Genomic DNA, 13,758 nt, shown 5'->3' with positions numbered 1-13,758 from the left:
CTGGGTCGGAGTTGTTTGTCCGACCTATCTCCACGCCGCGCTCGCCTCCCTTCTCTCCCGTGCGCACCAGGCCTGTCAGTCAGCTTCTCCTTCCTCCTCCCAATCCCCTTCCTTTCCTCTACGTAGCAAATCTGACACACCGCCTAATCCGCGCTCGAGAATGGAAGGAACCGCCTCGGGGACTGCGTATATGTAAATCCCGGCCGAGAAGGAGGAGCAATCACGCACGAGAATCGTAGTTCAGTACATGGAAGTCTCTCTATGTGATTGTCGCCGGCCATTGAACCCTAGCCCCCCGAACTATAAACAACCATCCTCCTGACCCCCTCCTGAGCACCACAAGCTCCTTTGTAATCTTTCACCCTATTTTCCAAAGCCGAAGCACCGCCCAAGAGCTTCCCCGTCAAGCTAATATTGTCGTCATGGTACTTGCGAAGTTACTAGACATGCTTACACTTATTATAATCATAATCCTCAGTCAGAGAAGGATTTGAGAATTTTTCTAAAGATGATGCATTATAAGACGATGCTCTTTGTTGATTGCCTGTGGAAGACTCTAAAATAAAGATCACACTAGTTGTGAAGTTTATTGCTTTTTAACCCTAGGTCTTTTTTACAATAACAAATTAAGTTAATGACATTATGTTATTTTATCATTTATAAAACCTCTATATTGAGATTTATTCTTAACTCAATATATGATAAGGGATCAGACTTTCCTTATACTGATCCCAACAATCTATCCACCATAAAATCACCAGGAGCCATGCATACTTTGTGTTAATCGCCAACGTGTTAGGTGCCAGCTTTATTTAGGTCCAAGAAACCATGCATGTTCCAGCCAACTCAGTGACAAGGTGGCAACCAACAACCCAACGGCTGCAACAGAAAGCACCACACGTGTACCAGCCATGACGCTCCCCCCCCCCCCCCCCAGTCCCAGCGCAACACCTAGAATTTGCAGTCCATTTTTACAAAAAAAAAAAGAAGAGCTTAGACGAGCTGAGGAACACTTCCACCTTTGCATGGCGCAAGAGTCCAGAAGCCACATCAAAAGGAAAAAAACTGCAGGGGAAATTCGAATCGAAGGCGGCTGAAGGAAAAATAAAAAGGGCTTAAAAGCTGTTCAATATTTCTCTCAAGGTTTTTTTTTTCTTCTATACAAAGTAGTAGTACAGAGAGGCCGCTTAAAAATCATGACCTGAAATGTAAGATGGTAAATCAACGTTACAAGCCTCCTTTCCTTCCTGAGGCTGCTTTCCTAAGATTTGCTTACTTCCCCGAGGACCCACGCCCCGCCACACCTCAAGTTCCGCCATGGAGGAGTGTTAGATTATTCCACCACCAAGGATGCTGATGTTAACCTTTTGTACAAGACCTGGAGATAGTCAGTGAGCTTGACCATTTCGATGAATAGCAATGTTGCTGCACCCAACTCAGGATCAAATGGCTTGAATCACTTCGATGGTAGCTTATATAAATCGAATGGCTTAAAAACATGGTTGTAAAGGAGTTGTTCAGGGAGGTTTGTATGTTAAAGTATTACCCTAAGGACAGCAGAAAGTTGACACAGATCACAACGTTTTTAATTTTTTTTCAACTTTTTGCAGAAAGATCCAAAAGAAAGAACAAACTATGACGAATATACAACGTAAATTGAGTCTTCTGTCTACATTCAAATATATAACGGTGATGGTGCAGTGAAACAGTATTGCAACCATCGGTTATATAAAAGTATATAGCACAGAAATGTGAAGCCATTTGTGCAATTGACTACTTAGCACCCACAATGGGAGCAATAGAGGTAGAAAAGCCTTCCTTCTAAGCTATATGCAGTTGTGTGAACAAATCAACATGCAGTTCTAACAAGGTGCGATAAAACAGCACTGATTTCCTTGTTACATACCTAACATGTATCACCGTCTGATTCTAGGCTTGCACCGGAACTCAGCTAAGAGCGCTATGTGATCTGATGACCATTCAGGTGAAGGAAGAGCTGTGTCTTTTCTTAAGCTTTCTTCATCCAGAAGTTCCAATAATGACTCCACTGTCAATGAATCCGCTGAAAGAAAAGAGCAAACATGAGCGTCATCATTCATCAAACAGTGCAATTACAATAGCTGCTCATAATCTTATTCCAGAACAACGGAGGTATCAAAGCTGCAAACATAAAATAACAGGCCTACAGATGCAGTGGAGCAAGGCACCATGCACCAACCTGTGTAAAATATGTAATCAACAGTTCCAGTAAAATCTCTTGTACAATTTGTGAAAAGTGGTTCATTTGTTGCTGGGTCCATCCTTCTCCTCTGGTGGTCCAAATCATAGCCAACACCTACCATTCTTGCAAATGAAGAATATGCACTGACCTATAAACAATAAACACCTTTGGTCAGAGCTTGACTGGGGTAAAAAGGAAAACCAAGCCATGACAGATTAACTGTACCAGAGGAAGCTGGTGATTCAACTTGCTTAGAGGGCGCAAAATTCCAAGGGGGTCTATGGCCAGATCTGGATGCAGCTGATCAACTTTGCCCACTGCAAGAAGCCCATGTGGAGAACTGAAAGGTAGAAATTCATAGTTCATGAAAATATAAAACCTGATAGATATTGCCCTGATGGAATATTCGCACGCACCTCCCAGGGGTTGAATTAAAATCTCCACAGACCAACATAGGAATGTCTGCGCTAACAGCTATCTTTTCCAATCCTTTTAGGAGGGTATGAACCTGCAAAAACCATAATCAGTGTTGATCTGAATGTTCGAGATGGACTGCTAGTGCACAGAATGTGATGATACAGACCTCCCATAGCTTCACATCTTTTAGGTCCTGGTGGACGTTTATATGTGTATTTGCCTGCAAATTGAAATCATTGTAAAAAACTATTAGACGTAACCCCCATGACAACAAAATTCATCAAGTTTGGATTGATCTGGATAATTATATAGGTTTCATAGAGTCAAGGAAAGCATGATAAGACGAAAACCAGAGCAGCATATAATGGAAAGTCTGTGGCAAAGTGGGCCTCGAGATCTAGCAAATGGTAAAACACCCAACATATGGATGTTTCTATGCATCTTAATTAGATCATCTTACACAGATATAGTTCTTCCTAAAAGTTGGTCATCTGACAGATTGGAAGGAGAACTACTACTTTGTACACACCAAAAGAGAGAAGAGTATTCACGTACCACACAAAGGAGCTGTCTTTTACCAGGATTTTCGGTTCCATGGTTACCAAATTTAGCTTCTAAAACCGCAATTAATGCAATGTTATCCTTCAGAAAAAATGGAAAAGGCGATAATCAAAATTCAGAAACTGAATTATTGACTGCATGAAATATCTTTTTTCATTTTTTCTTACCTTGATCAATCGACTTAAAGCCACTCTTTTCTGAGCAGCAGGAATAATCACATCTGTTAAAGACTGTGCAGCCTTATTGAACTCAACCTACGCACGCAACTACAAGAATTAGATAGATGCAAATCAGCAAAGAACTATGAAACAGGCAGTGATCTTACCTCATATTTTTTAACATGTGAAAATTTGTCTCTACGGAAAAAAGTAGCACAGCCATCAATGGCCCGAGGATTTCCGGAATACACCTGTGACAGCAACGGAGCATAATCAAATAGGGCAGCAAAAGGTATTGAACCAAATTAACAAACTCAAAGGTACCTCCATTGTCCTTTTCTTGTAAAGCGCCTGATATCCATGTTTGTCAAGCTCAGGTGCAAAAAAATCTTCGAAGTGATTCAATTGTACCTAAAAACAGAAGAATTTAGCTTCATTTGATGAGCGTAGACATACTAGATTTAGTTATCAAAATAGGGTGTGATTGGTTGCCCGCATGGGTCTAGCCCGCATAGACCGTATATGCAAGCTGATGGGAAACAAGTTGAGCAGAGTCATATTTGTTGAGAAGAAGATTATTATATTTGTTGTATCTGTCTAAACAAGCTGTGTTGAGATTCTGTTTGATTGATCGAATCTGAGGCCATATAAACGAGTGCAAAAGTTGAGATTATGATTGGTTGTCCGCATACAAATGATTTTATGACACCGACAAGTGATCTCGCCTGCATGAGCAGATGCAGAGTCTGTGACCGCCGGGCCAAGTTGTCAAGCTTCCCTCCCGAGCAAGGATGCGGGTGTACATTTGCATCCGCTCGACCAGACTGGAATAATGCATGCAGGCAACCAAACATGTTTCTCTCCGAGATTATATGCATACGCCGAGCTAGGTTGCCACCGTGCGGGCAACCAATCACACCCATATTGCACCAGTTGTGCTTTCAGGTTTAGCTTGCTTATTTTTTTACTATAGAATTTAGTTCAAAAATTAAGATACCAATCATGCAAAGAACATAACATAACTGTAAGCAGCTTCAGAAGACTCTTGGTAATGTACAAGCACAAAATATCATGTTGGCTGAAACAGCTGGCAAAGCATCATAATCTAACAGAACTTAAACAAGCAGAATAAGTGACCACTCAAAGATTTGCTCAAGCAACTTTGCAGAAATATCTAAAATATTGTAGACTGTTAGTTACCATTCTTACGTCAAATGGATTGCAAAAACCATATCATGCTAGACTTACTAAGTTTATTAGCTCGCATATGCCATAGCAAGAAAAGTAGAAAAAAAGGTTGCAAAAAAAAAAAGAAAAGTACTAAACTGGAGAGGTAGGTTAGAATATGATACCTCCTGAAGACAGATGATATCGGGGTGATAACCAATAATTTCACGCAACAAATTTTGTCTTCTGTAAGTCCACGAAAGTGCCCATGTTGGGCAGTAGCTATATGCATCACTTGTAGCATATGCATCAGCAAGAATATTGTAGGACAGCATAGTGAATGTCCCCAAGAACGAAGTCTGGCTGTCCAAATCCAAGTGACCTAAAACATCTCCATTCACTTGGATAAGGCGACGTGGAGTAGGAGTTGGTGCTGGGATTACACGTGATGTCATAATTGAAGTTGGAGGTCCCACTGGAGCTTTTTTTTCTGCATCCACAGCTACACACTCAAATTTTAGTGCATGCCCAATATCATCAGCAGTGGGTGTATATGTGCGCAAGCGCCCCACTTCAAACCAAGTTTCACCAGAGTTCTTATCAGTGCCCGACGGATACGAAGGCACAGGCCCATTATTAACACCAGGGCTCTGTCCAAAATTTGACATTGAACCAGACCCAGCAGTATTTAGAACCCCAGAACCACCACTGCCAAATCTACCAAATAACTCCTCTTCTTCAGTTCCATTTTCATTTAATGCAGTACTAGCTCGCTCATGCAAAACTTTGTGGTGCTGCCATGCATCAGAGAAGCATTTAGCTGAACAATGGTAGCTCTTAGCAACAGGTATTTTTGACTTGAGACAACCTAGGCACTGAATTACTGCTTGCTCCATTGGATGTACACTGCATATAGGGACTTTCCGATCGCTTTGTATGCGATACCTTCAAGTAAGAAGTCAAATCAATATAACCACAACCTATTGTACACACAGAAAGCTTAGAAAAAAAAAAACATGCCAGAAAATAGAAAAAGTCAAGAAAGGCCATCTGAAGACCTGATGCTTTGCATGTATCAGCTCATTGAAACTTGCAATCAGCATCTCGCAAATCAATATGTTAGGACAACTTTGAATATGTAAAATTTTGTTATCAAAATCTTGGAAACGTGGCAAGATGAAACAAGTTAGCTTGATGTCAGAGAAATGTTAAATCACAAGTGTGCTTGTGCATGAATGCTATCTTTCTTTTGGTTTGATTTTAGTCCCAAAATCAGCTTCTTTTTTTTTTTTTTTTTTTTGCTTTTTTCATAAGGCTAGAATACACAACAAGCATAAATTCTATATTGTGGAATTGAATCACAGGACTATTACAGTCTCTTATTGATCATCCGTAAGGAGGACTAGCATACCGACAATGTGGTCATCGGGATTTATGTAGCCAGGAATATATCATTTCAGCATAGTGTTCATATTGGCGATTCAGTATTTACTGCACATTTAAACCTTAAAAGTGAGTGCAATTTCAGAGAGTGGTATCATCGAAAGTGTACTCCCTTTGTTTCAAATTTTTTGCCAGTTTACTTGGGAAGCGTTATTTCAAAATGTTTGCCGGGAAATCAAGAATGTAGTTATTGCAATATTTTTACTCTACCCCTACTTTAATGCTGTGAAAGAGGTTAAATGATTGTAGCATGTCATTAATAAAGGTATAATGTTTGTCCATTGAGGAAATCAAGGATGCAGTTATTGCAATATTTTCACTTCTTATCCCTACTTTAATGCTGTGAAATAGGTTAGATGATTGTAGCATGTCACTTAATAAATGTTGTATGGCCATTTCTCATTAATTTTTCTAGGATATAGTGCTTCAGTGGTCTATGCGCATGGTGGATTGGTGGGCATGGACAAATTTTGTGAAACAGAGGGAGGACAAAACAATTAGTCATGCTCATACATGAGATTTACTAAGTAGTTGAATGAAAGGCTCCAGGATGAAAATCAACCAAAAAAAAAAAGAGTTTGAGGGAACAAAATCAATGAAACTATAAGATTGCTGCAGGACCAAGCTCCACGCTTAGAGGTCTAAGGTCTGCAGTCCAAACAATGCTAATAACTTGTGCATTTGGCCTACAAAAGTACAAAACATTCATGCATAAAAATGATCAATCCTGCATAGTGGACTGGGATTTAAAATTTATCTACAGTACATTAACTCTGTCAGAATGCTAAAACATATGTTAGAACAGTTTTGCATTAAAAAATAACAGGGTTCAAGCAAGGCAGCATATAAAGATCAAGGAATTTTCGTGAGGTGGGATGATGATAGGTCAAACAAGGCAGCAAGACACTGATAGTCAACCGTTGGCGCAAGAATATGTCTTGCACAAACAAGTGCGGCGAGAGTACACTCACATGAGTGTACTCAATCTTGGAGAAGAAATGGAGAGGGAAAAACACCAGATATGTGATGGTAAAAAAGGATTGGTCCATTGACCTGGCCAAGGGTCTGTATTTATAGCACTATCAAGGTGTGAAAATATCCAAGTATATCCCTACAGAGATGGCGGTATAAATATCGCACGGCCTAGAACCGGCCGGATCACACGGTACGGGTCTAGGTGGGATGCACTTGCTCCTAATCAAGAGATATTCTCTATTACGGCGATATAGCAGCGTAAGTGGCCGGGACGTGGTGCACAACTGATCGCTTATCACGGCGCCGCACTGCCAAGATGTCAGGACAGCCTCCACTTACGCTGGGGATGTCAGGATGACCTCTACTTGTGTTGCATTAAATGTAGGTCACTTCCTTGCAGGTGGAGGATGGCTAGTGGGTCCCTCTGGTTGATCTTTCTCCTAGATTAGATAGCTCTCCCCCGGGACTTCGAAAAGCCTGCCTAGACTCCGGAAGGCAAGGGCTTCAAAGGATGGGGCTCCGGAGGGCCAGGGCTCCAGAGGCTATAGAGCTCTAGAGGGTCCTGGAGTATGGTAATCCGCACGGCCTCTAGGGACTCGTTTTGTCCCCAAGCGTGATTCGCCATGGCCAGGAGCGATGGGGGGGGGGGGTCCTAAATGATGACCCCCAATGTAGCCCTTCACGAGGATGGTCAGCGAAGCGACCGACCCCGCGGTTTTTCGGGAGCGAGGCCCTTGGCAGTCCTTGGCTCCCAGTCGATGGTTTGTGGCCCTTTTGTCTTCCCGCCAATCGTCTGGAGGGTCCCGCATAATCTGATTTGGAATTTGATTGTTGACGACACTTGTAAAGGGGTATTAAATGCGACCTGCGATTAGTGGGCGGTGGTGCCTTGTCAGGTTCTGAGGGGACATGTGGCGCCTTGTCGTAGGAGGGTCGTGGGGAGCGGTTCTACTCCCTCATGATTGTGGCCTTACGGGTGAAAGGATGGGGTGTGCGCGGGTCGGGACTTGGGAGCGGTACAACCGTATCTACCGCTATCTCAGGGTGGATACCCTGGCGTGGCCAAACCCGTCGGAGCCTAAGGTTGTCAGGAAGCGAGGGCACGTGCCTTTTGGTCCCCCAGCCTTTGCGGCCCTTGCGAACCCACTCCGGGCTCAGCCCCCACCTGTCTCCGAAAGCTCACAGACCAGCTCGACGGCTGAGTCGTCCGGAGCGTCGACGGACGGCATGAAGCGTCAGAGGCGGGATGGGAGTGCAGTGGCCTGGCTGGAGATGAGGCCCAGCCTGGTGGAGGTGATCAAGGAAAGGGTCTGGCTCTTTTGGACCTCGCCGGCCACGGTCAGAGCCGAAGAGGGGGTGAAGCCTCCTTGGATCTTGATTGGGGGTTCGTCAACTCAGAGGATGAGGGTGTTACGGGCCCAGGTGAGTGGTTTACATCCCGTTGTAGCGATGCGCTGGGATCCTAACTTATGCTCTCGGGGTGTTTCAGGGACAATCGAGGTAGGTCTGCCCTCGGCCCCCATTCCAGAGGCTTCAGAGCCCCAGCTGGAATTGATGATCCCTCCGGGGGTGCTCCTGATAGCCACTTCGGAGGGCGTGGTTCCGCCATCACGTGAGACCGAGCCAGTTCACGTTTTGGCTTTGACGACTGGTTCCAGCGGAGCTGAACCCTTTGCAGGGGCTTACTCCACATCGTTTGAGGGGGGCCTAGGTCTGGAGGCCCTAACTCCAGACAACTTCATGCTGTGCCCAGAGGCGTTAAGGGCCTTCGCCTCGGCTTCATCTCTCCTTAAGAGCGGAGAGATAGAGCAGTTGGTGGCCTGGGGTCAACTAGATGACTTGGAGGCGCGCCTAGAAGCGGCAGCCCTGCAGGTGAGAGGTTGATCGGGGTTTCCTAGACCTGGTATCTGTTTTTTGGGCTGCTCATCTTTGTTATGTGGTGCCCTGCAGCAATGGATTTGACGAGGGTGACCGGGCACACGCGATGCCACGCCCTTGCTGCAGCTCGTGACGAGGAGGCGGGGCTCCGACAGGCCTTGGAGGAGGCCAAGAAACAGGCCGAGTCTGTGAAGGGTCGCCTGTAGGAGGAGATTCTTCGTCAGCGTGATGAGACCCTTTGGGGGTGAGAGGTGGCGCGGCGGGAGCGTGCGGAGGCTGAGGAGCAGAAGGTCGTCGAAGCCCTCCGAGAAGCGAAGGCATCCCTTGAGGCGCCGTCGCAGCCCGTGGGACCGCAGAGGGTAACGCTAAGGCCCTCCAGGCAATGATGACCGAAGTCCGGCGAGAGCTAAGGGAGACCAGGGTGACGGAGGAGGGACTGCATGAAGAGCGTCATGAGATAGCCGAGTGTGCGTCGGAGGCTGCCCAAGCTATCTGTGGTGCCCTGAGGGGACTTGGGGCTAAAGGCCTGCCCGTCCCTTCTGTTAGGGATGATCTCCCGCCCCCCTCTTCGGAGGGTACCACAAAATCTACTGAAAATACTGCATGCTTGCCATTGTGGCTTTGTTTCAGGAACTTCACTTGCAAGCGGCGAAGATCGCAGAGCGCTGTCGGTTGAAGGGTGTAGGTGCGCCCGCACCTTCGACCTCCTGTACCAGCGAAGACGAGGGCGACCTTCAGCCAGTGGGCGAAGTCCAAACCCGCGGTCCAGAGCAATCGCGGCAGGCGAATATGCGAGCCAACCTTCGCTCGAGGGACGAAGGCTATCTGACGGACATCCGAGCGGAGAAGGCTTCGATACATCTTCGGAGGCAGGAATCGCTACGGGACAGTGGGCCCGTTTTCGGTCGTTCGTGGTAGGGCTGTAATTATGTAATTATGCTCATTTGTACCATAATGCCCCCGGATATTCCAAGAATGTAGCAGGTGAGGGGTAGGATTTGTAAACCGCACTCGTGGTGGTCAGGTACGGGCAATAAATAGGGCCACACTGTACCCGGAAAGGGCATCGAAAGACTGTTCTACCTTAACACGTGTCACTCTGAGGGCCCTTCGATATCCCCATATCCGAAGGCCCACCTTGTCTGGGATTTCAGTCCCAACACCTTCCATCTTGGAGGTGCCAGCTCCGATGCTTCGCTGGCTTCGATCAGCTACGAGGGCGACGACCAACGCGACTGAGGCCTACGCGAGGTCTAATGTACGCACGGCCTTGGCTCTCCAGCTGGCCTTGCTGCATCTTGCGGGTTTCCATAGGTCACCAGCTCGACGAAGGTACCCTGGAACTAGTTGCAGAAGAGGTCTTGGAGCTGGACCTAGGTGAAAACAGTCCTAGGCTCCAGCATCCAGAACCATCAAAGGGCTACCCCTTCCGAAGCGAGGGGGAAGCACTTGGCTATAACGGCCTGTCCGCCTCCGTTGGCTTCTAGAGAGAGGGCGTACGAGCAGACAAACTCGTCCGGGTCTAAGTCTCCCCTAAACTTAGGCATCTTCAGGGTTCGAAAGACCTCCGGGAAGGGTGCGGCCTGCAGGTCTGCCTGTAGGGAGAGTCGTGATCTTGCATCGGGGCCTCATGACGACGAATCCAAGGCTTCGGAAACTAAGCACTGACCGCAGGAGGTGTTTGGTGGCGATGGGCTGTGGGGATGAAGCCCTCGCCAATCCTCGGAGCCAGGGTTGAGACGGCACTAACTATTAAGGGAGCGGCGGTGGTCCCTCGGGCGGGTGCAGGGCCGCCTGCAGCTCCTCCAGCTGAGTCTGGAGGGCCACAACGCGTGACTACTGCTCGGCAAAGGCCATGTACACAGCGGCGGTGCCGGCTGCACCCCTTAGGGACACGACGGGGCCCACATCATGCTGCTGTTGCAGGGCCTCTGAGGCGGGGCCCCCAGCGCCAACCACAGCCATGGTCACGGTCGGGTTGCTGGTGGTCACAGGGCCCTTGTTCCCCCTGGCCAAGGGGGCTATCGCCGGTTTGGTGTGTGGTCATTCACACAGGCGTGGCCGGGGCGTCCGCCGCCTGTGCCGTGGCTCCGACGGTCTTCTTTCTAGAGGGGCATCCTACCTCTCGAGCACTTCTATTGTTCGACTCCCCACGGACGAAGCACTATTGGCGCAAGAATATCTTGCGCAAACAAGTGCGGCGAGAGTACTCACAGGAGTGTGCTCAAACTTGGAGAAGAAGTGGAGAGGGAGGAACACCAGATATGTGATGGTAAAAAAAGATTAGTCCCTTGGCCTGATGGCCAAAAGTCTGTATTTATAGCACCAGCAGGGTGTGAAAATGTCCAAGTATATCTCTACAGAGATGGCGGTATAAATATCACATGGCCTAGAACCGCGGTACAGGTCTAGGTGGGATGCACTTGCTCCTAATCAGAAGATATTCTCTATTACAGCGATACAACAACGCAAGTGGCCAGGACGTGGTACACAACCAGTTACTTATCGTGGCGCCGCACTGCCAAAATGTTAGGACATCCTCCACTTGTGCTGGGGATGTCAGGATGGCCTCCGCTTGCGTTGCATTAAATATAGGTCACTTCCTTGCAGGTGGAGGACGGCTGGTAGGCCCCCTCTGGTTGATCTTTCTCCTAGGTCAAATGGCTCTCCCTCGGGACTTCGAAAAGCCTGCCCAAACTCCGGAAGGCAAGTGCTCCAGAGACTAGGGCTCCAGAGGGTAAGGGCTTCGGAGGCTAGGGCTCCGGAAGACCAGGGCTCTGAAAAGTCTCGGAGCCTGGTGATCCGCACGGCCTCCAGGGACCCGTTTTGTCCGCAAGCGCGGATGCCGGGGCCAGGAGCAGCGGGGTCCTAAATGTCGACCCCCAACATCAACAAAACAGAAGAACGGAAGGTCTGTGTCAAATTATCTATCTTCAAATAGGCAAAATAACTTTCAATTAAACCTCAAATAAACTAATCTGGTATATACTCTAATTTATAATAACAAAGAAATATTCTTTTTTTTCAAGCTTCAGAGACGGAACAACAATAAAGTTTACAATCAACACTGGCCCCTACAAGTTCACCTAGTGAAGTTAACTGGCTGTTTAGTTCAAGGAATATCCCAACCCAACCCTAGAATCATGTCACCCATAAGCTCGTGGTTGTATATTGGAAATGAATGACTATATCTGACAAGGGGAACAAATTGTTACCCCTAGACCCTAGTGGATCATAAAAAGTTAGTTGGATGACCTCAATTCAGTTCCACAATATTTAGTGAATGCCCCATTCTAGCATGAGGACATTTTAAAGGGCAAATAGCCATAATAGAACTCCGATCATGACTCCAATTGAATTGTCTAGTTCTAGCCACATTTTTGAGCTTCCAATATTCAAATAGGTCTTAAATAAGATGGTTTGTTGAACTGTTCATCGAATTATCCGTCTACTTGCTGTTTCCGTCCCCGTCCCTGTCTGAGCAACTTTCATGAGTGATGGTCTGATTCGAAAACTGGTTCAAAATTATATGATCTTTTAGTTCTGTACCGAATTGTGTTTGTAACCCTAAAATCTATATATGTGACGTGTAACCGCCGAGCACCAGCATTTTACATTCTTTATAGTTCCACACTTTTCCAAATTAAAGGAGGCTTTTGTAATTGAGGGCTCTGATTGTGCAGTCATAATTCATATATGCACAAATTGGTTCAAGAAATGCGCTAGCTCATGAGTTTAAAGATTCTCAAGCATCTAGATAACTGCTCGAAAGCTCTACAATAGGTCGAAAATCACGAACATAGGCACACAAACAGAATCTGAGCATTCCACAATGCCATAGTGCCATGTCCTACCAACCAAAAATTACAAATTCAGCAGCTGCTCACCATCTGTACCGCATGAACTGGCCATCGGAGGGGGCGGTCTCGGGCACGTCGTCGGTGGAGACTGCACCGTCGGGCCGCCGCAGCAGCACATACGGCGTGATCTCGCAGCCCACAATCGGGATCTCCGACGGCAGGTGCACTCGGACCACGCTCAGCATCCTCCCTCCCTCCTCCCCTGCTCTCTTCTCCCCAGCCCCAGCCCCAGTCCCAACCCCGCCGCCGCCGCCGCCTCGGCCTCCCTTCTCCTGCAGACGCAAGCCCTAGATCCCCCACAGACAGGCGGATCCGCCATCACTTGCCGCCGCCGCGCGCCGCCAGGTTGCCTCCCTCGATCCAAACACCCGCCTCGCGCCTGCTCCTGCACGGAACCCGTGAGAACCGGGTCAGGATCCCGCCACGCGGGCCGGAGAATGGGAGATCCGGGCGGGGACTTGCAGCTCGCCTGAGGAAGGTTCCGTGGAGGGGCTAGAAGGTTCTGGAACGTTCTGGAGACTCAGACCGGGGACCTGGAAATGATTGTTAGGGTTTGAGTTAGGTTTGGGTTTCGCGCTCTCTCTCCTGTTTTCTCTCTCTATCTGTTTCTCTTTCTTTCTGTCTGTCTGCTCGCGTCGCGTTTGGCAGTTTCGGTTTTCGCGTTGGAATTTCGGCACTTTCGCTTGAGCTGAAGACCGTGTACCGTGGCTTTTACCATCGATAACTCAAATAAATAGATAGATTATGGAATTAGATAATAGTAATTTAGTTTTCAGATTTAACAATCCAATAATTCATCTCTCATCCGATTACTACAGATTGTGAAATAGGAAAACACCCATCGGACATTCGTGAAAATTAACTGCCCTGCAACTAGCCTTACACTCCACCCTGACGCCCCCTTCGCCCGACCGCTCCTCACGCCTGCTACGAAAGAGTAGATTGTCTATGAGAGGATATTTGTGTGGATAAAAATTCAAATTTATATGAATGATATATTTTTTACTATTTATTTATGTATTTTTGCTTTTTATAAATATTTTACGAATCTGATCGAATATGAAACCTGTCATAAAAG

At 47.0% G+C, this 13,758-nt stretch overlaps 1 protein-coding gene across 3 annotated transcripts; it reads right to left on the bottom strand.

Annotated features, from left to right (window-relative positions):
* Positions 1–1,094: 1,094 nt before the first annotated feature.
* LOC133903288 (carbon catabolite repressor protein 4 homolog 1-like) lies at positions 1,095–13,380 on the bottom strand. Of its 3 annotated transcripts, none has more exons than XM_062344592.1 (12): positions 12,708–13,380; positions 4,710–5,469; positions 3,682–3,768; positions 3,525–3,608; positions 3,367–3,453; positions 3,194–3,280; positions 2,805–2,858; positions 2,638–2,729; positions 2,447–2,561; positions 2,219–2,369; positions 1,907–2,062; positions 1,095–1,378 (listed from the first exon to the last, which is right to left on the bottom strand). In XM_062344592.1, the coding sequence occupies exons 1-11, from the start codon at positions 12,863–12,865 to the stop codon at positions 1,917–1,919; spliced, it is 1,821 nt and encodes a 606-aa protein (XP_062200576.1). In that variant the 5' UTR covers positions 12,866–13,380; the 3' UTR covers positions 1,095–1,378; positions 1,907–1,916. The 3 variants fall into 3 exon arrangements, with proteins under 3 accessions (XP_062200576.1, XP_062200577.1, XP_062200578.1); XM_062344593.1 differs by having other exon boundaries at positions 1,095–1,364; XM_062344594.1 differs by having other exon boundaries at positions 4,710–5,504; positions 12,708–12,836.
* Between the last annotated feature and the right edge of the window lie 378 nt (positions 13,381–13,758).

This window comes from Phragmites australis, chromosome 21, assembly GCF_958298935.1.
Source record: "Phragmites australis chromosome 21, lpPhrAust1.1, whole genome shotgun sequence".
Taxonomy (NCBI): domain Eukaryota; kingdom Viridiplantae; phylum Streptophyta; class Magnoliopsida; order Poales; family Poaceae; genus Phragmites; species Phragmites australis.
The sequence above is the reverse complement of the archived record's forward strand: the minus strand, read 5'-3'. Positions and strand labels throughout refer to the sequence as shown.

Coding starts and splice junctions, on each gene's coding strand:
- LOC133903288 (XM_062344592.1), bottom strand. CDS start 12,865: ATGCTGAGCGTGGTCCGAGTGCACCTGCCGTCGGAGATCCCGATTGTG. Junction 3,454..3,524: donor CACATGTTAAAAAATATGAG/GTAAGATCACTG, acceptor TTGCGTGCGTAG/GTTGAGTTCAATAAGGCTGC. Junction 2,730..2,804: donor AAGATGTGAAGCTATGGGAG/GTCTGTATCATC, acceptor TGGTTTTTGCAG/GTTCATACCCTCCTAAAAGG.